Source organism: Punica granatum, chromosome 1 (assembly GCF_007655135.1).
Source record: "Punica granatum isolate Tunisia-2019 chromosome 1, ASM765513v2, whole genome shotgun sequence".
Lineage (NCBI taxonomy): Eukaryota > Viridiplantae > Streptophyta > Magnoliopsida > Myrtales > Lythraceae > Punica > Punica granatum.
Window position 1 is genome coordinate 4,503,511 of NC_045127.1, and position 23,257 is coordinate 4,526,767.

At 37.9% G+C, this 23,257-nt stretch overlaps 3 protein-coding genes across 5 annotated transcripts; all 3 read left to right on the forward strand.

The window, feature by feature from the left end:
* The first annotated feature begins 990 nt into the window (after positions 1–990).
* Positions 991–11,583, forward strand: LOC116202239. Of its 3 annotated transcripts, XM_031533720.1 has the most exons (11): positions 991–2,066; positions 4,176–4,339; positions 4,532–5,289; positions 5,444–5,731; positions 5,831–7,230; positions 7,361–8,480; positions 8,611–8,898; positions 8,992–10,125; positions 10,295–10,493; positions 10,568–10,755; positions 11,051–11,583. In XM_031533720.1, exons 1-8 carry the CDS (start codon positions 1,117–1,119, stop codon positions 9,946–9,948), a joined length of 5,925 nt encoding a protein of 1,974 aa, XP_031389580.1. In that variant the 5' UTR covers positions 991–1,116; the 3' UTR covers positions 9,949–10,125; positions 10,295–10,493; positions 10,568–10,755; positions 11,051–11,583. The 3 variants fall into 3 exon arrangements, with proteins under 3 accessions (XP_031389580.1, XP_031389564.1, XP_031389573.1); XM_031533704.1 differs by having other exon boundaries at positions 4,176–5,289; XM_031533713.1 differs by having other exon boundaries at positions 4,176–5,289; positions 10,578–10,755.
* A 3,714-nt stretch (positions 11,584–15,297) lies between these two features.
* LOC116201445 (septum-promoting GTP-binding protein 1) lies at positions 15,298–18,246 on the forward strand. The gene is made up of 6 exons (XM_031532726.1): positions 15,298–15,841; positions 16,035–16,155; positions 16,265–16,361; positions 16,457–16,496; positions 17,541–17,624; positions 17,868–18,246. Exons 1-6 carry the CDS (start codon positions 15,485–15,487, stop codon positions 18,030–18,032), a joined length of 864 nt encoding a protein of 287 aa, XP_031388586.1. The 5' UTR covers positions 15,298–15,484; the 3' UTR covers positions 18,033–18,246.
* A 1,620-nt stretch (positions 18,247–19,866) lies between these two features.
* Positions 19,867–23,193, forward strand: LOC116192633 (tryptophan synthase beta chain 1). The gene is made up of 5 exons (XM_031521229.1): positions 19,867–20,275; positions 20,747–21,103; positions 21,878–22,320; positions 22,420–22,514; positions 22,798–23,193. Exons 1-5 carry the CDS (start codon positions 19,877–19,879, stop codon positions 22,971–22,973), a joined length of 1,470 nt encoding a protein of 489 aa, XP_031377089.1. The 5' UTR covers positions 19,867–19,876; the 3' UTR covers positions 22,974–23,193.
* The last annotated feature ends 64 nt before the right edge of the window (positions 23,194–23,257 follow it).

Below are 23,257 nucleotides of genomic sequence, written 5' to 3' on the forward strand. Positions count from 1 at the left end.
TTGAGGAACCGTGCCCCCTCGAGGGACGGAAGAGAGGGGCGCTCGAAAGAGGAAAGATGAGTCAGAGCAACGTGCAAAGGTCTTCATTCCAAAATTGAAGGGAATTTGAAAGATTAAGTATACATCAAATTCGATCTCAAAATTTTTTTTGTATCAAATTGAACATTAAGAGATTATGTGTATATCAAATTCGACATTCCATCAAAATACCGTCAAAAAATGGATGGAAAAATCCGATCCGACATTCAACGGTTGATGTGGCATTGTTTGATTATTTTCTTTTATTTTTTTATTATTTCTCATTTTTGTCTGGTTTAAAAAAGTATTTCCTAACGTTTTCTCATTTTTCAATCGGTAGCGGGAAAAATTTCCTCCTCTCGGCACATCCTCCTCAATCGCTAATGCTTTTAGCGTAGACTCGCCAATTGTTGTTGCCGTAATCTATCCGAGAGCACCAGCGATTGAGGAGGATGCACTAAGAGAATAAAGTTTTTTCCATCTCTGACTAAATAGTGAGAAAACTGTGAAAAATATTTTTTTTAATTCAGATAAAAATGGAAAATAATAAAAAAATGAAAGAAAATAATTAACAATGTCACATCAGCGGTTGAATGTCAGATCAGATTTTTCCATCCATTTTTTGACGACATTCTGACGAAAGGTCGAATTTGAGATACACTTAATCTCTCAAGGTTCAATTTGATGTAAAAAATTTCTTGAAGTCGAATTTGATGTACATTTAATCTCTCAAAATTTAATCTGATGTAAAAAATTTCTTGAAGTCGAATTTGATATACACTTAATCTTTTAATGTTCAATTTGATGTATAAAATTTTTTGAGGTCATATTTGATGTACACTTAAAAGATTCAATTTAATGTATAAAATTTCTTGTTGTTAGATTTGATGAAACACGCATCACTTGAGACCAATTTATCAATTTACTCAAGATTTAACGGTTCCCATCTTCCCTCGAGGAACCGTCCCCCCCTCCAGGAGCGGGGAAGAGATGTTATTCCATGGACACAGTGGATTGTCCAAATCAAGACTTTGAAATCGTCGACTCAGCCCTCATTTTCCTCAAAGCCCTAGTCTTTCCGGCGTCAAGCTATAAGCAATGGCTTCTCGTGATGCAGATTGGCGCAGGTTGCGGACCGTAATCTTGGCGATGGTGAAGTTCCGCCGCCTCAAGAAGTGGAGGCGGGAACATCTTCCCGCTACCTACGAAGCCGAAGGCTGCGCCTTGAGGAAGAAGCGTAAGCTACAGGAAGAAGATGATGCTGGCATCAATCTGTCATCTGCTCCGTCTGTCACTTCCCAACCGCGGCAGAGGGCTCCGGAGGCGGCGCCGCGGCCGCCGGGGTACTTTGACTACAAAATTATCCGCCGCCTCAAGAAGCGGAGGCGAGCACATCTTGCCGCTACCGACGAAGCCGAAGGCCGCGCCTTGAGGAGGAAGCATAAGCAAGACCATCCTCCAGCTCCAGCTCATTCGGCGGCAACGGAAGTAGATGATGATGTTGGCATCAATCTGTCATCTGCTCCATCTGTCACTTCCCAACCGCGGCAGAGGGCTCCGGAGGCGGCGCCGCGGCCGCTGCGGGACTATGACTACGAAATTTTCTTGAGCTTTGATGCCGCAGATATTGGCTCGGAATTTGCTGATTACATCTACCATATCCTGGTATATGCCGGGATACCTGTTTTCAGGGAAGGTAACGAGATCCCTGTCAGAGAACAGCTACTGCTGCTATCCCCGGAGATTTGCAGGGTGATAAAGCGATCCAAGATCTCCATACCTATCTTCTCCAAGAACTACGCCTCCAGTGAACGATGCCTCCAGATGTTGACTCTGATGTTGGAGGATCAACGCCAAGGGCACCAAAAGATACTTCCCATTTTCTACGACATCTCAGCAGATGAAGTTCGAAACCAAACTGGAAGTTACGCCCTATCCTTCGCAGAGCATCTCAATAAGTTGGATCCCCAGATCGTTCAACTTTGGAGGCGTGCTCTTTACGAAATTGGACAGATGGAGGGTTGGGATCTTAAGAAGGACGCCGATGGGTAACTTTCATATAACGTTTAATGTTTATCTATTATCTATACTTCTATATCTATTATATATATTACGACTGTGGTACTTCTATTTGGGAAATGGTTACATTCACATGGGTTTAAGGGAAGTTTAAACAAAATTTTACAGATGGCAAGTTTAATGCAATGATTAAGAAAGCAATTGATGAGAAATTAGAGAGTAATTTAAGGGTTTATACAAAGTTAATTAGAGTCATTAATGTGCTATTGAGGACGTTTTGGTTCCATGGGTAATAAATGGAGTGTATTAGCCGAGGGGATGGAAATAGCCCCTGCCAAAATGGAATTGAAAGGCAAAATAATAAAATAGAATTGCTATAAATAAATGATTTTCTTTCCAGGTTTAGCCTATTATATTTTTTCAATGTGTACCCTTATATCCGGAAGCCCTATAGGCTCCGACTAATCTAGTTAAGCCGAGTCAGCGCACTAAGGTGTTTCACCTGTTCTATTTAACAAAGAGTTGAATTCTTCTTGGTTATTAATTTCTATCATTTAATGTTTAATTCCTAGGATTCCTAAATTTATAAAACTTAGAAATAATAATTGAGATCCAGGATTGGATAAGATAAATGAAATGAGAAATCATGAACTTTCACTATTTTCTCATGTCTACCAAAACCTTTTTTTTTTTTAAATTATAAAATCACAAATATTCATTTTCTTATAATATAGGGGGTGGGTTGCCAGTTGATCCTCAACTCCAGAACCACACGCAACTTTCCTTTTTCCTTTTTTCTTTAATTTTTGGAATCTATATATAATATATAATAGCGAAACGGAAAAATAGATTCAACAAGACTGGGTCATGTGTCATCCAACGATTGATGAGATGGTGCCACGTGTCAAGATTCAGCTCTCTATTTCATTGCTTCACCCACAAGGAAGAAGAGAGTTAAAAATGATTAAATGGAAAAAAGAATGTATTTAATGAGAGATGGTCAATGTTTACATGGCTGCTTCTCCTCCCACGAACGGAAGACTCTTGTGAAAGTAATGTGAATTACTTAATATATAGATAGATAGATAGATAGGTATGGATTAATTAAAGGTTCTTTAACTAGGTTGTGCTAACTGAAGCTCCAGTAGCATCAACAATATATCGGGCAGAGAAATAGCGGCAATATCTTATGCTTATTACTTCTAAAAATAGTTTATTACTTATGCAATAAAGAGTTTAAATATATATAAAGTACATATTCATGTAAAACTATTCTTTTATACTTATGAAAAAAACCTTATTATTTATTTATGTAAATATATTTTTTCATACTTACGCAAACCGAAACTAAAAGGGCTAAGCTAAGATTGGTCCAAACTTCTTGCATCAAATCAAGATTAACCCCTATAACTTTTACATATACATTTCAGTCTTGCCATACGAGTTTAAATTTGTATTGTAATTTAAACTAATTACCTTAATTTTGATTAAAATAATTTTATTAATTTTATTATGTTGATATTATTAATAAAATATATGAATGATTCTTTTTTAATAGAATAAATTACTTATTTATATAAATAAAGCACTTAATTTTGATTAAAAGTAATTATATTCATTTCATTCCATCGTCAATTTCAAAATTATCAAAAACTTAATTCTACAATCATAAATTAATTAATATTTTTATAGGTCTAATTATATAATAAAATATATTATTTTTTCATGAGTAATAATCTCGCGCAATGCGCTGGTGGAACGGCTAGTTTACTTAAAAGTTTTTTTTGGTGGACTAAATAATTAAGTTATGTAGTTGAAAATAGGTGAAGTGTTGCTGCCATGTTATCAAATATATAATAAATTTAATGGAGATGTTAATCTGATAGAAAAAGTAATTTGTGATTATATATAAACAAAAATTGGTTTGTAGTTGAGAAAATCGCGGCATGGAAAAAATTCCCACACTTCGTGTCGAATCCTGTCTAGAACGTGAAAATGATAAAGTTAGCTTTTGCTTAGAACAAAAGGATGGGAGAAATGTCGAATGGGATAACTTTTCTTTAATGATGATGTACATAGATGTGACTTTTGGTAACTCCGTTTGCTCCATCTCCCAATTGACATACCCTCTTTTGCAGTCATCAAGAACCTCTAGTAAGGCAGGTGGTTGCAAAGGTTCTTAAAGAACTGAGGAAAGGTCTCTGGTTGCCCGTTAGCGATCACATGGAAGCAATCATGGGATTGTTGGATTTAGATGCAAATGATGTGAGAACAGTAGGGATCTATGGTGTGGGTGGCATTGGTAAGACCACTCTGGCCAGGGCCATCTATATGAAGATCTTGGGTCGTTTTGAAGCTTTCTGCTTTCTCGGTGACATCCGAGAGATATCACAATCCCATGGTCTTAAATATCTGCAGAGTCTACTTATTTCCGGCTTACTTGATGATAGGTTTGATGGACTTGCCAATGCTTCTGATAATGATATTCATGTAGGAATAACGAGGCTTAAATTCTGGCTTTCAGACAAGAAAGTCCTGATTATTCTGGATGACGTTGATCGTCCCGAACAACTTGACACACTCGCACCAGAACCTGATTGGCTTGCTCCAGGAAGTAGAATCATCATCACAGCACGAAATAGAAATGTCCTAGATGAATTTGTACAAACTGAGCACCTCTACGAAATTACGGGAATGCATCCCCACAATGCTCTCCAACTTTTCTGCAGCCACGCTTTCAAGCAAGACTCGCCACCTGTGGAATACGCTTGTCTATCTTGGAAGTTTGTGACGGCAATTGAAGGGCATACTTTATCCATTGAGGTTATAGGCTCTCTCCTTTATGGAAGAAGTAAGGCTGAATGGGAAGCTACACTAGAGAGACTTGAAAGAGAACCCAATGTGGATGTCGGTCGTACATTGTTGGTTGATTATGATGCATTAAATTATGAGCAGAAAGTAATGTTTCTTGATGTCGCGTGCTTTTTGGTTGGAAAGGATGTAAGGTTTGCACTCTACATGTGGCGAGATTTGGATCTTTATCCAGAAGATGAAATTCAAGGCCTGCTTCAAGTATCTGCTATCAAAATCGGATATGATAGTAAGCTATGGATGCCTAATCAGCAAAGAGACCTCGGTCGGACAATTGTCCGTCAAGAAGGCCCAAAAGAACCAGCAAAGCGGAGTAGGTTGTGGGGTAAAGATGCATTATATCTAATCAAGCAGAAGAAGCAGAAAATCGACAGAAAAAAGGTCAGTTATAGAGGTTCACATCATAACCACTTCCTATGTCTCTTAGGAGTTTGTCTTGAGAAGCATTTCGCAGGAATGAGTTTTCTGTTTCTGTCAGCTGTTTGAGTTTCATATGTTTTGTCGATTAATTAATATTTAGTTCTTTCTTGAACAGGGGGCAGAATATGTCAAGGCAATCTCCTTCGATGATGGGATTGGGTCTAGGCAACATTTTATCTGTAGTGATGAGTTAAAAAGACTGCCAAATCTTCTATTCCTTGAATTAGCAGATGTTAATCTTCTTGGAGATTGTTGGGGACTCCCGCTAAAGTTGAGGTGGCTCGGTTGGCATGGATCTGCCAAACTTAATATGTCATCTTTTGCATATCCAGAGAACCTGATTATTCTTGATCTATCCAAAAGTGCCGTGGATGAGAATTGGGATGGATGGAGTTCAGATAAGGTATCATGTATTTCTATTTTTTTTATCGAACTATGGGTCATAGTGCGGGTATATACCTTCGTTTCTTATTTTCATGCTGATGTCTCATTTGCTCTGCAGCATGCTGTGAAGCTTAAAGTTCTTAATCTTACAAGCTGCCATCGACTAGCGAAAACTCCAGATTTCTCTTCCTTTCCACGTATAGAGATGTTGATTCTTGAAGATTGCGGTGCATTGACCATTGTTGACCCTTCTATCAGGCATCTCAAATATTTAAAATTCCTGGATTTGAGGAACTGTAGTAATCTGGAGAAGCTACCCGGTGAGATTGGTTTTCTAGTAGAATTAGAGGAGCTCCTCATTGATGACTGTCCCATACGAGAGATACCTATCTCGGAAGGTATGAAAAAGCTTCGTGCTCTCAGTGCCAAATCGTGCAGATTGTTGAATCGGATCCCACAGTCGATTGGGTTCATAGTGGCACTAGTGGAGTTAGTATTGGATGATTGTGAGTCGCTAATTGATGTTCCGATTTCTATTGGTCAGTTAAACTCATTAGAGGTTCTGAGCTTATCGCGTACGAGAGTTGTATGCCTACCTGATTCAGTTGGAAACTTGAGAAACTTGAAAGTGCTCAACGTTGATCAGTGTCCTATAAGAAGCTTGCCGTGTTCTCTTGGGAAGTTGTATCGACTCGAACAATTAAATGCTTCAGGGTGTTTAAACTTGAGCGGAGAAGTTCCATTTGAGCTTGACGAGTTGATCAATTTAAGAATCTTGAGATTAGACCACACGAGTATTGCCAGCATCCCAGCAAGCATTGTTGGGCTCTCTCATCTCCAGACGCTCTACGTAGATGGCTGCCTGAAGCTACGGGCTCTCCCTGAGCTTCCGTATAGCTTAGTTAATCTAAAAGTTACCCGTACAGCTGCAGAATCTATCCCGAAACTCACAGGCTTAATTAATTTGCGAGAGTTGGAAATTCTAAATTGCAGCGGTGGACGGGTCCAGGTACAGGGAAGATCTGAGAAGCCTTCATCGTCTTCGTCAGCCTCTATTCAACCAGGATATGAATATGAAGTCTTTCTGAGCTTTAGGGGACCGGATACTCGCACAGGATTCACTGATTCTCTGTATTCTAGTCTTCAAGATGCTGGTATCCGCACTTTTAGAGACGACGAAGAGCTCCGTCTTGGCGAGGAGATAGGTCCGGAGCTTCTGGAAGCAATTGAGCAGTCAAGAGTCTCCATACCCATCTTCTCTAAAGGCTATGCTTCCAGCAAATGGTGCCTGAAGGAGGTGGCGAAAATGGTGGAATGCATGTCCACCAAGAAGCAAAAGATAATTCCCATTTTTTTTGATGTTGCGCCTGATCAAGTTCGACAACAAACTGGAAGTTATGACGAGGCATTTTCCATGCATATGGAGTCGATGAAATTTAGTACTGAAATGATCAAAGAGTGGAGGGATGCTCTCACAAAGGTTGGGGCACTCAAAGGACGGGATTTAACCAGCAATGGGTAATTTTTATCTGTGCCATCTCCTCCTTGATTAGGCATAGTTAACATTATAAGTTTTTGCATCAGTTAGATATATAAAATATTTCCATTAAGCTTCTGACATGCCATTTTTACCCTCTACATATTCTAGGTATCAAGGAAAGGTAATAAGAGAGGTGGTATCAGAGGTTCTTAAACAATTGAAGAAGCCATATCTTGATGTGACTAAAAACTTAGTAGGAATTGAAGATCATATGTACGAAGTCATGAAGTTGTTGGAGATGGATGCACATGACGTAAAAGTGATCGGCATTTGTGGAATGGGTGGCATTGGCAAGACAACAATTGCCAAGTTCATCTACAACCATCTTCAGGATCAATTTGACTACTGCAGCTTCCTCGATAATATTAGAGAAGCATCACTAGGGTCCAAGGGTTTAGAATCCTTGCAAAGTCGACTAATTTCTGATGTCTTGAGGATAAAGTACAAAGAGATTGCTTATATTGATGCCGGAAAAGCAATGATAAAACGCAGTCTCTCTAACAAGAAAGTGCTTATTCTCCTTGATGATGTTGATCAGACTAAGCAGCTCAATAATCTGGTGGGAGATGTTAGTTGGTTCGGCCGAGGAAGCAGAATTATCATCACGACACGAGAAGTCAATGCTCTTTGCATGTCCCATGTTTTCAGCAATGTTCCGGAAAAAGGTGCCTTGTTATACGAAGTTAAGGAAATGCATCCACATAATGCCTTCCTACTCTTCTGCAAGCATGCATTCCGGCAGGACTTCCCGCTTCCTGACTTTGCTAGTCTCTCCTGGAAGATTGTAGAGGCCACTGGAAGGCTTCCTCTAGCTATTGTGGCTATAGGTTCTTTTCTAAGCTTCCAAAAGCAAAAGGGTGTGTGGGAAGAGGCATGGAAAAGTTTGAAGACCAGGATGGATATCCTAGACAAATTGAAAATTAGCTATGAAGCATTAAGTCGTGAACAGCGAGAGATCTTTTTGGATATTGCCTGTCTTTTTATTGGAATGGATAGTAGAATTTCAGTTCATGCGTGGAAAGCACGTGGGTTTTCACCGGAGACTACAATAGAAGACTTGATTTTAAGGTCCTTGATAAGAATTGGGGACAATAATGAGCTGTTGATGCACGATTTATATAGAGATCTTGGACGGGAAATAATCCGACAAGAAAGCAATGGTTATTTAGAACGGCAAAGTAGGTTTTGGCACAATGAAGATGCCATAGAGGTTCTCCAGAATGAAATGGTACGCCATCATTTAGTAGTATTACATGATTTATTCAATTTTGAAATAAGGATATTCCAGAACGTCTTTACTCGGAGTTGAATTTTCTGCCTTTTCTCGTTGAAACTAATTCCAGTTCTCTATTGAACAGGGAAACAAGAATGTTAAAGCCATTCATTTGGATCACGGTATTCGGTCAGAGACGTATTGCTTCAGCCATCAGAAATTTAAAAAATTATCAAACCTTTGGTGTCTTGGATTAGGCAATTCAAATCTCCAGGGAAAATTTCAAGGGTGTTTAACCAGCATGAGATGGCTGAGTCATCATGGCCATGCCTTACTGAATATACCGTATGGCCTGAATCTGGAGAACTTAGTCGTTCTTGATTTATCAAAAAGCAATGTCAGCGAGAATTGGAATGGATGGAGCTCACTGAAGGTATTGACTATCTCAAACATGTTCCTTCATTTTCTCCTGTCATCAAGTGTGAGTCAAATACCAATCTTATCTAAATTTTCAATTCTCTTTTAGGAAGCTGGCAAGCTGGAAGTTCTTAACCTCAGTAGTTGCCATCAACTGACAAGCACTCCTAACTTCCCTGCGCTCCCGCGTATGAAGAGATTAATTCTTAAAGATTGCAGAAGACTTGCTGCTGTTGGCCCCTCGATTACTGAGCTAAAAGCTTTGGAGTTCTTGGACATGAGGAACTGTCCGAGCCTCGTGGATCTACCCGAAGGGCTTGGTTCTCTGGCAGCATTAAGGGAGCTACATCTTGAAGGGAGCTCCATAAGAGAAGTACCTCTCTCAAGGAACATGGAAAATCTTGAAATTCTCAGTGTCAAATCCTGCAAATCACTTTCTAGTCTCCCGTTGGTGGACTTACCAGTGAAGTTAACGAATTTGTTTCTGGATAACTGTGAGCTACTTGTGGTAATTCCACCCTGCATTGAACAGTTGCAGTCATTGACAAAGTTGAGCTTATCGCATACCTCTACTATTATCATACCAGAGACTATTGGAAGCCTGAGTAATTTGGAAGTGCTCAAAATTGATCATTGCCCCATTAGGAATTTGCCAGATTCCCTATGGAAGTTGGAGAAGCTTGAAGTGATAAGTGCATCAGGATGTCTTAATTTGGCCGGAGAAATTCCATCCGAGCTTGGAAACCTGACCAGTCTGAGAATCATAAGACTGGATCGCACCATTGTGAGTGGAATTCCTTCGACCATCCAAAGGCTCACTAGTCTCCATACTCTCGATCTGAAGGAATGCAACAAGATAAGGACTCTTCCTAATCTTCCGACTAGTTTAGTCAATCTGAAAGTCACGTGTATGTCTTCTGTGACTGTCCCTAATCTATCAAACTTAGTTCACCTGAAAGAATTGGATATTTTGCTGCATAGCAAGAATGCCAAAGTTCCGAAAGACATTGAGAAGTTTTTCAAGATTGAAAAGTTCTCAATTTCCATCAGACCAGCGTTTTCCTAAGTAGATTGGCTAAGTACCCTTTCTCAGCACAAAGGGATTTTGCAACATTGAAGATACTGAAGGGCTTCAGTGGCTTTGAAATTCTCGGAAATATGGTACCTGAGAGGAGCAAAAGAGTATCATTTTTATGACACAACATGGATCTTGCTGAGAGGGAGAAGGCTTTGTACATATATGGTAAAGTTAATTTGTGAAACAACACTTACATGGATGACCTATTATATATGTGCACGTGCATGTGTGTGCACGTGTATATAGTATTTGTTTTCAATTCTATCTTCGCAAGTTTTGTCTGACGATCTTTCATCTGTTGTAGATAGATGATGATGGATTATTGTACTTGTAGGTTCTGCGAAGAGGAAGCAGATGAAGTGAATATATGATACATGCTTTCGTCATTGGGTCTCATCTTTTGGCTCAGTTTCTCTCCGAATAATTGAAATGCCGCGGGCCATGGCTGTGGGAGTTTGCCTGTCAGGACAGATCATCCTCAGGCCTTGAAATTTGTCATGTTAAAGACATGTTCATTGTGTGATTCATAGAAGGTCTGCTTCCAAATTCTTTTCAAGAATCCTTTTTCCTTAAATATGTCTGTTTTTTGAGACCCAAGATCCGACAGTGGTTTGCAGCCCCAGTACTCACAGCAAAGCAAGGACTTGAGTCAGGAAGATGCTGAGATGGTCGGGAAATATCTACCAATCTGTTAGTACCTTTGACATCCATCGTCAGTTCCTCTATGAGATCATACTTCGTGCCGACTTCAGCACCTTGGGGATGATAGAGAGAGGTTGTGCTTCTCTTTGTACGGTAGGTATTCAAATGTTGTCAACATAATGCGATGAGGGGCAAGAACACCGATAGCCATCCCAACTGATCTATCTTTAGCTTAGGAGTTAGGATTCACCAGACTGTTCTAGAGAATTCCTTGCCCTGTTTCGATTGTTTCTAGAGATTCTGGTGCTTGGATCTTATATAAATCTAGTGGTTTATTTACAATTTTTAGTTAATAGGCGATGAGATTGTAGCATAGCACATTTGACAATTAAAAAGTGACGACGCTGCTGAGTGCAGGCTGCCTTATTTTCATTTCCTCTGATGGTAGGTCAAAGTGATGCTGTTCGTTTTTCTCATGAACTCTCCTTGGGAGGATAGGAAGTTCAGTTCAGCGGAGGCTCGAGAGGAAATGAGTGGCCACAGGCGAAATGCGGGAATCGAATCAGCCTGTAGCTCTTCTGTTAAGAGGCCATGGACTGCTCAGAGGAACACGAGATCTAGGGATGGAATTTAATGCAATATGCCTGGTCCTTTTTGTTCAGGACCCGAATGGAGCTGATGTGCCGGCAGGTATATACAGGCATAACCGCATTGCGGAAAATTCTATGTTATGCAGGTCCTATCGAATAGCCGAACCACCTTCAGGTTACTCTTGACAAACAAGCGCCGTCAAGATAGCCGGAGCTCTCAGCCTGGAAGTGAACTTGTCCTGCTTTTACAAATTAATTTGAACTTAGTGATTTGGCGACTCGCGCGATTAATGCAATGGAATATATAAGAACGTATAAGAGTTCAAGTTATATCTGTTGGGTCGGTCCAACTAAATTCATGAATCATTAAAAAATAGATGAGTTTGGTGCACCCTTTTTCAATCCTCCCCCAACTTCCTAGCTATGATAATATTAATACCCGTCATCAAACAAATCCATAGTACACGAAGCTTAAAAATAATCATAATAGTAAAAGTTAGGTGGCTATAATATATACATATATATATATATATATATATGTATGCATTATGTAGTGGTATACATAAATTGATGTGTATCCTCCTCGTGGACCAAAGCTATTAGAACCCCTCACCAAATGCAATATCCATTGGATCAGGAAAAGTCCGGACCACATTTTTTAATTCCTTTTATTGTACTGTACGCTAATTTATTCATTTATTTCTAATGTTGTAGTGTAGATATATTGCCCAGAAAAATAGAATTTTGTTGAATTTTTTATACTCTTGTTTAATGGAGCAATATTTTCCAAGGTTTAAATCATAATATATATATATATATATATATTAACATAAAGGATATACCTAACGAATTTCGTCCTATTGGTAGTTAACGGGTCGCATACGAGAATATAGTAGGATGCTTTTGTATTTACTCAGTTATATATTTTCGGTGTCTATCTGATATTCGAAAAATCTAACGGGCCTCAATTAATTCAGTTCGAACTCGATCCGCTCATTAAAAAAGTAAAATTCTCACAACATGGATTTTCTCTTTTTATAAGACTCTAACCAGATATTTTATTTAAGGGGAACGAGTGTCAAATTACTTGAACCAACCTATATTGGTTACTTATTTATTTTTCATTTAATATATGTCATAATTATTTCATGCATGTCCCTTATATATTAGTTTTCATATCTATTAACATGAACGCACTTTTATTGAAGAAGAGAAAATGATCGATATCATGTTTTCATCCATCAGATGGATTATTCATCACTCCTAGAATATCAGACGTAGAGATTTGACTACGTAGATTTTTAACGATATGCATGATTGATTACGAAGATAACTCCATGTCAACTTTTAAACTAGTTAGTTGTGAGAACTGAACTTTCACCTACTTTCTCATTTGAAAGGGAAGCCATGCCATCGTGAAAACCTAGAAGTTTTATTATTATAATTATAATTATAATTTTGCACATAAAAGACACTAATTTTTCCACGCATGCATTGCATGGAAATGGCTGCTACTGTTTTGAAATTCGAAAACAGCAGGCTCGACACTAACACACTTTTTTTCTTTTTTCTTTTTTTGACAATTTCATGGAACCTTTCAAGTTTCAAAAGAAGGAAATTGACTGACTTTTTTTTTTAAAAAAATTCCATAATGTAATGTTATTTAATATTTCAATAAAGAGACGGTTTTTGTTAAGTCTCCAAAACAATTTTCTAAATAGCGTCGAAAAACTTTTCAATTATAAGAGAGATTCGCGTGCTTAATATAATATAATAGGAATTTTGAATAAATTGGTGCGAATAATTCCATCACACCAAGAGTATTAAACTTTAAACCTTTTGATTATTAGACGAGAGCGTACACCATTGCGTTACACGCTATTTAATAAGCATCGAATATTACATTACTCGCATGGAAATTGAAAGCGTATATATATATATACACACATATATATAACATCTAATTTATGGTATCTAGCCAAAAAAAAAAAGACATCTAATTTATGGTGTCACCATCAACCAACTTCTTCATCACGTAAGGAAAAGTTAGGGGTTCTTCATCGACGACAATGCCCGGGGAGTGGACTTATAACTACCCTATATGCTATATCGACAATCGTATTCCAATAGGCCGGTTGATTGAGAAGGAAGATTGACTGAACAAACATTATATATTTATTATATATACTATGATTCTTGCATAATTTACTAAATCATATCATCAACATCCTCCACGCACATGTCACACAATATATACATATACATGTATATATTTACATGGAAATGCTGCTGTAATATTAGAAAATTACTTAGGAAAAGGAAAGGGGGTTTGAGTAATATATCTGTCACCATGATGGTGCTTACTGCTTAGAACTAACCTTTTTTTAAAAAAAATAAAAATAAATTGTGGATTCTTGGCCTTTATTCCAAAAGCTATTTGATCTAGATCTACCAATCAAAGGGCTCCATATGTTCAGATCCATTGTGTCAGATAAACATGGGATCAGTTTAACCTTTTCCCTTTATTGCTAGGAATGTATCCAACACACATAGACATAGCATAAAGAAATGTAGAATAAATTAAAATAAATTAAAATAAAGAAAACTATGTTCCATGCTGCCCCGCCAACAAGATTAACATATAATCGTCCAATAATCATCATGATGACTCATTTTTACTGTCAAATCCCACGAACAACCAGTCACATGTAATCTCTTCTTCTTCATTAATGTTTACCGGGAATGAAAAATGCCATGATTGATAAATATGTTAGTGGGCAAATCTATATCAGTTAGAGTGAGAAAGAAGAAAGGAAGAAAAAGGGTTAGAGATCTAATTAAATTGTGAATATCTATATCTATATATATATATATATATGTCATGTTAATTTTGTCACTTAATTATAGCATGGTAGGCATGGGCATCGTAGGATTGAAAATTACATGGTAGATTTTTCTCACTCGTCGATAAATAGAGAGAGTTGAACCAATTAATGGGCGAATTAATGGGTGATATATATATATATATATATATATAGAGAATATCTAAGATGGTATTGTTTAAACGATATTTCAAATTGGCTTTGTTTTGAACGATTTCTTGCTCTAAAGTCTAAAGTCAGATTCAGTACTATCCGATGATGCAAGACTACTTAATTACAAGCCGGATAATTTTACTAATTCTTGATTGAACCATCCGATGCCCATTTTTACAATATTTTCATCGAAGTAAATTTAGAAAAGAGTTAAGTCGACGAATATGGTCTCTTTGATATATATCGACATCAATGATCTACTCACAACATATATGCTTGTCGCTACTAATCATAACCTGAAAGTAATGATGAACGTAAGCATATTACCGATCTCTGTCACACTTTTATTTTCCGTAAACTGGTCGAAAAAAGAAATTCATTAAGCAGACGCTTGATGTTCGTGGATTAACGTATTATCTTTCTTAATTAATATCTTAATAGGGTCTAATATTCTCGAAGCAAATAAATAAAACCATGCTATATATGTCTGGCTATTGAGTGTTCGCTGTCCCATAATAAGAATCACATTAATTCCCGAGTCCAAAAATTGCTTTCTTCCTCATCTCAAAATCAACAGCACGTCACAAGATGCCCGTGCCCTGTGCAAGTAGACAAGGATCCATCACCATAATCAAAATTATATTATTATTTTCAAGATTTTTTAAATTTTACGAATAAATAAATAAATAGATAAGAGGAACCACAGAATTCCAAATATGCCCTCACAAATTAATGGCCAAAGTTCGATTTGGCATTTTCCTACTTAGACCTATTCCAATTAATATAAATTTGCCAATTGACCGGACTGCCCATCGCTTTGTAAAAGTCACCCAGGCGGCAATCCGGACTACCTTGATACCGTGCACAAAATTACAGAGAGAAATACTGAACCCGATCGACACAATACGAGTACGCCGAAACAAAACTAGCCCGATTCAACCCACTTTAGTGTGGATAAAATTGTAATCTTAATTCGACACGAATTATCATACGAATATATATATATATATATATATATATGTATATGCGCGTGTATATATAGTGGGGGAGAAAGTACCGGTCAACCGTCTCCTCTTATCCCCTCTGCTTTTATCTGTAGCACAGTGACTGCTTCTCTTTCTCTCTTTCTGTGGCTCTTTGGTTTGTCAAAAGAGACCGAACAGACATTCTAAGAAGACACGGCAAAGACTATGCAGAAACTACAAGAAGAAAAAGAAGCCTCCCCAGCAGCCTTTTCGGTGATCCATAGCCTCCGATATGGCTCGTGAGCTCGTACGGGAAGCCGCCGGGAAGATGACCAAGCTGTGCCGGAGGGTCGTCCAGGTCGACCTGATCAGGTGGAGGATAATCAGGCGGGTTGCGGTTGTCCGGGACTTCTTCCGGTTCATATGGGAGCAGCTCGTGGCGTGCTCCACGGGGCGGCCGGCTGCAAGGTACCGGCGGCTCGCCCGCCGCCGCAGCCCCGCCTCTCTGCTGCAGGAGGCCGGCAGCTCAGGCTCAGGACTGGAAGGGACTTCCCCGAGGGTCGACGATGGGTTCGAGTCGGATTCGGATTTGGTTCCCCTGAAGATCAGTTTGTTGGGCGATGGGCAGATTGGCAAAACAAGCTTTGTGGTATGCAATTAATCCCAATTTTCTGAAACAAGGAAAAAAAAATATATATATATATATATTTGTTTTTGTGATTGGGGGAAAAAAGTGTTTTTGCAATTTTTATTCTTCTTTCATTTTGTTTTCTCGAGTAATAACATAATTAATTAAATGGTGTTATTTTTTTAATTTTTTTTGGGGTTATTTTTGTTTGAAGATTAAGTATGTGGGAGATGAGCAGGAGAAGAGGAGCCTGCAAATGGCAGGATTGAATCTGATGGACAAAACATTAGTTGTCCAAGGTGCTAAGATTTCTTTTAGCATTTGGGATGTTGGAGGTCAGTCCAATTGATTGTCTCATAATTAATTCGGGTACCAAAATTTCATTTTCCACCAAATCGACTCGAGCGCTTCTGCATGGTTCCGCACTAAAAGGTATTAATGTAGGTGACAACAAGTCGAGCAATCATCTACCAATAGCTTGCAAGGATGCAGTGGCAATTTTGTTTATGTTCGATCTCACGAGTCGTTGTACGCTAAACAGGTAAATATATAATTTATATATACGCACATAAAAATCTCTCTTATTTTGAAGTAAAATTTTCCGTAGCTAGTAATTGAATCTGTGCGGATTTGCAGTGTTATTGAGTGGTATAAGCAAGCAAGGAAGTGGAACCAGGTATGCTACAAATTGAAATTGCAGTTTATGTTATTCATTGATTTGGAATTACATCTAAGTTTTTTTTTTTTTTTTTTGCCAATTATTCTTTTCTTTTTGCTTGAGTAATATGTCCAAAAGGAAAAGTTAGAATGCACCGTCCAAAGGTCTGAAGTGCTAATCAAACCTCTTTCAAAATCAAAGATTCTATGATTTTTCCTTGCTAAAAGGGTTAAAGCAAAACTCAATTATGGTCTATGAGACTTGCTGCTTTTCCCATGCATAGTTTTTTTTTTTTGTTAAGAGAAGCCATTTATTTGCACACATTATGTAACTGAATGAGAATATAGGCGTATATAATATGAATTTTTAAGAGTATGTTTGGATTCACAATAATTTTCGACTCGACTCAACTCAACTCAACTTCACTTATCTTCAATTCAACATCACAATCATTACTTTTTTTATTTTTAAAATATTTTTAACCATTCAATTCAATTTTTAATATTAAATTCTCTAAACTATTCATTACTTTTTCACAATTCAACAACACAATCATTACTTAATTATTATTTTCTCTCAATTATTTATTATTTTTTCACACTTTTTCTCATAATTCAACAATACAATCATTACAAACCAATTAAAATCAAAACTCAACTCAACTCAACTCTCAATCCAAACACACCCTAACGATTTGCTAATATTCCCTTCGAGAAAGCCCCGGTAGTATGTAATTAACCATGCAGGAATCAATTAAGCATTTTAACCGAACGTCCTACTCTATTTTATATGTTTTCTTTAAAACCAATACAAAGGGGGGAAAAAACGAAAAGAAAGAAAAAGAAAGCCCTACAGCAGCATGACTTCAGATTTAAGAATTGTTACGTAATTAAGTAGGGGTGTTGGTGGATGAGAAATGATGCAACTTCTATTTTATTCAATTTGTTGTTGAATTTTAAATGCTATTATTATTTTTATTATTAGGATTTATTATAGTTGGTCCTACATTTTTTATTTTCTCTGCACATGAATATTTGTTTCCTGTTGTTGAACCATCTGCAGACTGCAATTCCAGTATTAATCGGGACCAAGTTCGATGATTTTGTTAGACTTCCCCCAGATTTGCAGTGGACGATCGTTACACAGGTAATGACATCGTGATCACAATCTGATCATTTCGCTTGAGTACATTCCTCTAATTGATTTTTTTTTTAATGAGATGTAGGCCCTTTAAAAATAAAATAAAATAAAATTCTTCCACCGCTCGAATATGAAGAATTGATCACTCTTGCTTGAACAATATCCTTATTAAAAGATTTGTTGGGAGTCTCCAGATAGTGAATTTGCTTCCCAATACTTGATATTTGTTTCTTTCGTATTTAAACACAGGCTCGGGCTTATGCTAAAGCAATGAAGGCGACGCTATTTTTCTCGAGCACGACACACAACATAAACGTGAACAAGATATTCAAGTTCATCATGGCCAAGCTATTTAACTTGCCTTGGACAGTGGAGAGGAACTTGACAATCGGAGAACCCATCGTAGATTTCTGAGCAGGCAAAAACATGTATCAATGTACTGTTTGCGTACATATCTTACAGCCCAGAAGGTTGAAGGAGGGAAAAAAAGGAGAAATTTAATTAAATAAAACTAGTATAATTTCTTTTTCTTTGACAAATGTACAGTAAGAAAAAAAGGGTAATTTCGTATTTCCCTTTTCTATTATGCTCGTCTACTTAATTGAAGTTTTCTCCACATTTTCTCCAAGAGATTTGGGCATATTTGACGAACAAACACAAAGATCGAGTATACAAAATGAAAATAAATTCACTTTCTTGATTTATTGGACACGTTAAATTGAGAGCGAAATGGAGAGACGAAACGGGAGAGATAGGTCATGAATGGTTATCATTTAAATTTACCATGCTAATCTTCATCCAAATGGTCGTGTTTGTTCAAAAATGCATATAATTGGCATTTTCTAATAAGGTGATTATAAAGCGAGCTTACGGCTTCTAAGAGAAAAAATTACATTACACTAAATAGTAAATACTTAATAACAGAGTTATGTCCCCTTCTGGTCGATGCTTTTTCTCAAATTTATTTTTTTATTGGTTTTATTTTTATTAGTGTTAATTAAGAATTCTCATTTATATATTCCTCATTTGATTTCTTCTCTTCCTAGGCCCTACAAATAATCTCAAAAGAATATACGTCTTGTACATAAATTAAATTTAAATTATCATAATTTTACCTTTTGCACTTCAGATTCATTTATTTGTTATTTTAAATTTTGGCCATAGCATCTCGGATTTTATTAATGCACAGTTTGCACATAAAGTTGCAATTCCATAAAATAATTATTTTAAATATTTTCTCATCTAAAACTACATAACATATAAATAAATTCCCTTGCTAAACGAGATACACCTCCTGTGTTTTCACGTGGCATAATTAGTATGTATCCAAATATGGTTTTTAGGACTTGCCTATATTTGATTAATTAACTAACTAGAGTAATTAATTTTTGATAAACTCAAATATGATTTTTTCGAGTAAGTACACACTACAACACCAAAATATCTCTATTTTCTTAAATTCACCTGCCAAAACTATTTGTACCTACAAATTTGGTAAGTCTGAAATTATCAAGTGATCTCAATGTTATCCTACATTCATATTAACTTATATATATATATATATATAGATTAATGAAAAATAAGAAATCGTCTCCAAACGTAGAATGGGCGAAATTTTCACATAATGAATGTTTATTTTCTAAAAATTCTCGTGAATCTCATATTTTTAGATGTAGTAAATACAACTTCTCAATTAAATAATCTAAAGTGGTCTGTTGAATGCACTATGTAAAATGGAAATGAAATTTGAAGCAAAGGTCACATAGCATATGAGCACAAAACAATTCTTTTTCAATTTTGTTTTGTATGAATATACTAAAAATGAAAAAAAAATCTCGTTTGTCTTGGAATATTTATAATGCTTCTTTTTTGCTACGAGATATTTTATAATCCTAGCGGTAACTGATAACAATTATTGCAATTTCTTTTTTTATGCACAAACGACATAATTTTCACGAAAATCACATAGATTGCCCCTATTAATTTATATTTATATTTAGAGAGAGATAAGTCGGAATGAGAATTTTATTTCATCCATCAGATGGATTTTTAACGACATACACACACACACACATATGTAACTGCTTACGACATATACATACATATATATATGTATGATTGTTAGATTTACCATTTAATTTTTTTTACAATTAATACGTGCTCATATTACATGCAATGCCAAGTGCCAACATTGCCACATTTACAAAATCTGATTAAATATTTTACCAAAAATGGAAAAAATCACTACATATAAAAAAATGACTGTTCTCTTCTTCCAAATCTCCTCCCCTGTCTATTTCCTGCATCTCTGTCATGGCCGCGACCTCCGCCGCCACCAGCTCTCCGTCGACCCTCCACGGCAGGTCCCACACCCAATCCTCTTCCCTCCTCTACCATTCACACCTTCCTCTCAGCAAGATTGCCGTCCGGCCACCTTCCGCCCCGCTGGCCACAAGTCCCGAATCTCCAGCACCCTCGCCCGGGAATCCTCCCCCGCGCCCGTTCAAATGGAGGCTGAGCCGACCCGCCTCCTCCGTCCTGATTCCTTCGGCCGTTTCGGGAAGTTCGGGGGGAAGTACGTCCCCGAGACCCTTATGCACGCCCTCTCCGAGCTCGAGTCAGCATTCCATGCCCTCGCCGTGGATGAGGAGTTTCAGGTTCCATTTCCCCCCATTTGGCATTGCATTGGATTGAATTTAATTTTGTTGATTCCCCTGAAAAATTGTTTCTTTTAGAGAAAATATTGTTTGTTTATGTGTTTCTCTGTTGATGATTGAGATAGTTTAGCTCCGTATGTCCTGCTTTAACTTGATAGAATGGGGATAATGTGTGAGTGTTGAATTGAGTTTCTGATCGTCTGCTGAGAGAAGCTAGCGGAAAGGAGCAATTTTTTCGTGATAGCAAGCTCTTGCGGGACGAATTAACTTGAAATTTTATATCTTTTTGTTAAGCATTTTTTTCAGTACCGTTCATTCAATTTCAACTGTAGCTTCCAGGCTCTGATAATTTTAGTCATTTTACGATTGGATGAATTGATTGAATCAGTCTACTGATAAAAGTTATCGACTTTTTCTTGAAATTTCCGTCTCCTTGCTAGTGTCAATGACTCTATCGATGCGTTTCTGCAGAAAGAACTGAGTGGCATTCTGAGGGACTATGTTGGTAGAGAGAGCCCACTCTACTTTGCAGAGAGGCTCAGCGAGCACTACAGGCGCCCTAATGGTGAGGGTTCTCTTGTTTACCTCAAGAGGGAGGATCTCAACCACACAGGGTCCCACAAGATCAACAATGCCATTGGCCAAGCCCTCCTGGCCAAGCGGCTTGGTAAGAAGCGGATTATTGCCGAGACTGGAGCAGGGCAACATGGAGTTGCGACCGCTACTGTCTGTGCTAGGTTCGGGTTGGAATGCATTGTTTACATGGGTGCACAAGATATGGAGAGGCAGGCCCTTAATGTTTTCCGAATGCGACTCCTTGGAGCTGAGGTGGGTTTTTAAAGTTAACCCCTTGTGTTTGGCTGAAAGAAGTTAAATCTTTGATGTGTTTCCTCTAGAGGGTTCTTTAAGCTTTGGAATCTGTCATTGAGTAATGAATTTTCTTCACTGCCCTTTTATGTGGTTTCTGCATCTCCCCCGAATCGACTGATGAGAGACCGAACAACTAAACTAGCTGAAATGTTGAAAAGGGCCATTAGACATGAAGTTGTAACTTCCTGTATTCAATTGTAGTCTGAACTGTGGAAAGTCGTTTCTTTTCATTGTGAAATTACCCAGTAGGCAATCTACAATTGGTATTCGTTGTACATAGTTTGTAGCAGGACATAGATGCATTAATAAGCCATTTCCTCTTTGATGGTATTCTAAAATTAAATTGCAATTATATACTTTCAAATGAAAATTGAATTCATATGCCCGTTGGTTGTGAGGATCTCTTGAATTGTTTAAGCCCAAACTTTTTCATTGTGATTGTAACGAAGTTAAGTGTGATTTAATTTGATTTAGTTTAATTTAAAGAGATAAAGACAAAGTAGTTGGGAAAAATTATGTGAGAATTTGAAGAAGATAAAAAAGTAATGATTTTGTTGTTGAATTGAGGAAAAAGTGTTGAATAGTTGAAAGAATTTAATGTTAAAAATATAATTTAAATAATAGATAAGAAAAATTATGAAAAAATCGGGCGCCAGGTAGATGTTTATATATATTAGATCATCAGTCTCCATATGTATTGAGAGCCATTTGCTTCTCCAATCTCCTTTGCAGGTTAGACCAGTGCATTCTGGGACAGCTACTCTGAAGGATGCTACCTCAGAAGCTATACGCGACTGGGTGACCAATGTGGAGTCGACCCACTACATCCTAGGCTCTGTTGCTGGGCCCCACCCATACCCCATGATGGTCAGGGAGTTCCATGCAGTGATTGGGAAGGAAACCCGAAGGCAAGCCCTTGAGAAGTGGGGTGGAAAACCTGACATCCTGGTTGCCTGTGTGGGTGGTGGGTCTAATGCTATGGGACTCTTCCATGAATTTGTGGGGGACGAGGATGTCCGTCTAATTGGTGTGGAGGCTGCCGGTTTTGGCTTAGATAGTGGTAAACATGCCGCTACTCTGTCCAAGGGAGAGGTCGGGGTATTGCACGGGGCTATGAGCTATCTATTGCAGGATCAAGATGGGCAGATTATTGAGCCTCATTCTATTAGTGCAGGGTATGGGATGGCATTTGCAGTCTGGCAGTATATATTATTTCTCCATTTCTTTTTTGGGTTCCTTATTTTTAGTCTTATGATGGTAAATGTGCGTATCAGATTGGATTATCCTGGAGTTGGACCTGAGCACAGTTTTCTGAAGGACATTGGACGGGCTGAGTACCACAGCGTCACCGATGAGGAAGCATTGGAAGGTATAGGAGCTTTGCCATCTTTCTCTCCTCATGTCGTTGCTAGATTTGTCAGAGCTGCATTCTTGAACTTGCAGTCCCCAGCATTGCTAGCAGGGAACACGTAAAGATAACTCTTCTGTAGTAACAATCACCCTTCACTATAATACTCAAATATGCTGAACCTGAATGGAGTTGGGCAGGCTTTTTGCTCGGTTTCCATCTATTCTCTCTGCAATGCTCTCCATTTGACTTTGATTCGATTCTTATTGGCTGGTCTTTTTTCTCCATTTGTCGGCATGAACAGCTTTTAAGAGGGTATCGCGACTCGAGGGCATAATCCCAGCTCTGGAAACATCCCATGCCCTGGCGTATCTCGAGAAGCTCTGCCCTGACCTGCCCAACGGGACAAAGGTCGTGGTCAACTGCAGCGGGAGAGGGGACAAGGATGTTCACACAGCCATCAAGCATCTGAAGGTTTAGTTTGGTTTGGTTGGAGCAACTGGCAAGCGATGTTCCTTAGGTGTAATCAAATTGTTGTATATCTTCTTTCCCCAAACTTCATTGAGCCCCATTCGTTCATTCAGTATCTCGGGGAAGCCTATGTTTGTCTATGGATCTGGAAACAAAAAAAATCTTCGCTGTTGGGTCAGTAATAAATTGCAGTTTTAGGCCCTAAGTCGGGAAAATTTCGATTCTTTAATGCCTGCCGAGTCGTTTCTCACAGTTGTATCTCGTTATATCATTGTCCGAGGGTGCAAGTGGTG

Bases quoted from the DNA above. Each gene is read 5' to 3' on its own strand.
- LOC116201445 (XM_031532726.1), top strand. From the start codon at position 15,485: ATGGCTCGTGAGCTCGTACGGGAAGCCGCCGGGAAGATGACCAAGCTG. The intron at 15,842-16,034 runs GTATGCAATTAA...TTTTGTTTGAAG, and splicing joins TTGGCAAAACAAGCTTTGTG to ATTAAGTATGTGGGAGATGA. The intron at 17,625-17,867 runs GTAATGACATCG...ATTTAAACACAG, and splicing joins AGTGGACGATCGTTACACAG to GCTCGGGCTTATGCTAAAGC.
- LOC116202239 (XM_031533704.1), top strand. From the start codon at position 1,117: ATGGCTTCTCGTGATGCAGATTGGCGCAGGTTGCGGACCGTAATCTTG. The intron at 7,231-7,360 runs GTAATTTTTATC...TACATATTCTAG, and splicing joins CGGGATTTAACCAGCAATGG to GTATCAAGGAAAGGTAATAA. The intron at 8,899-8,991 runs GTATTGACTATC...ATTCTCTTTTAG, and splicing joins ATGGATGGAGCTCACTGAAG to GAAGCTGGCAAGCTGGAAGT.
- LOC116192633 (XM_031521229.1), top strand. From the start codon at position 19,877: ATGACTGTTCTCTTCTTCCAAATCTCCTCCCCTGTCTATTTCCTGCAT. The intron at 21,104-21,877 runs GTGGGTTTTTAA...TCTCCTTTGCAG, and splicing joins TGCGACTCCTTGGAGCTGAG to GTTAGACCAGTGCATTCTGG. The intron at 22,515-22,797 runs GTATAGGAGCTT...CGGCATGAACAG, and splicing joins CGATGAGGAAGCATTGGAAG to CTTTTAAGAGGGTATCGCGA.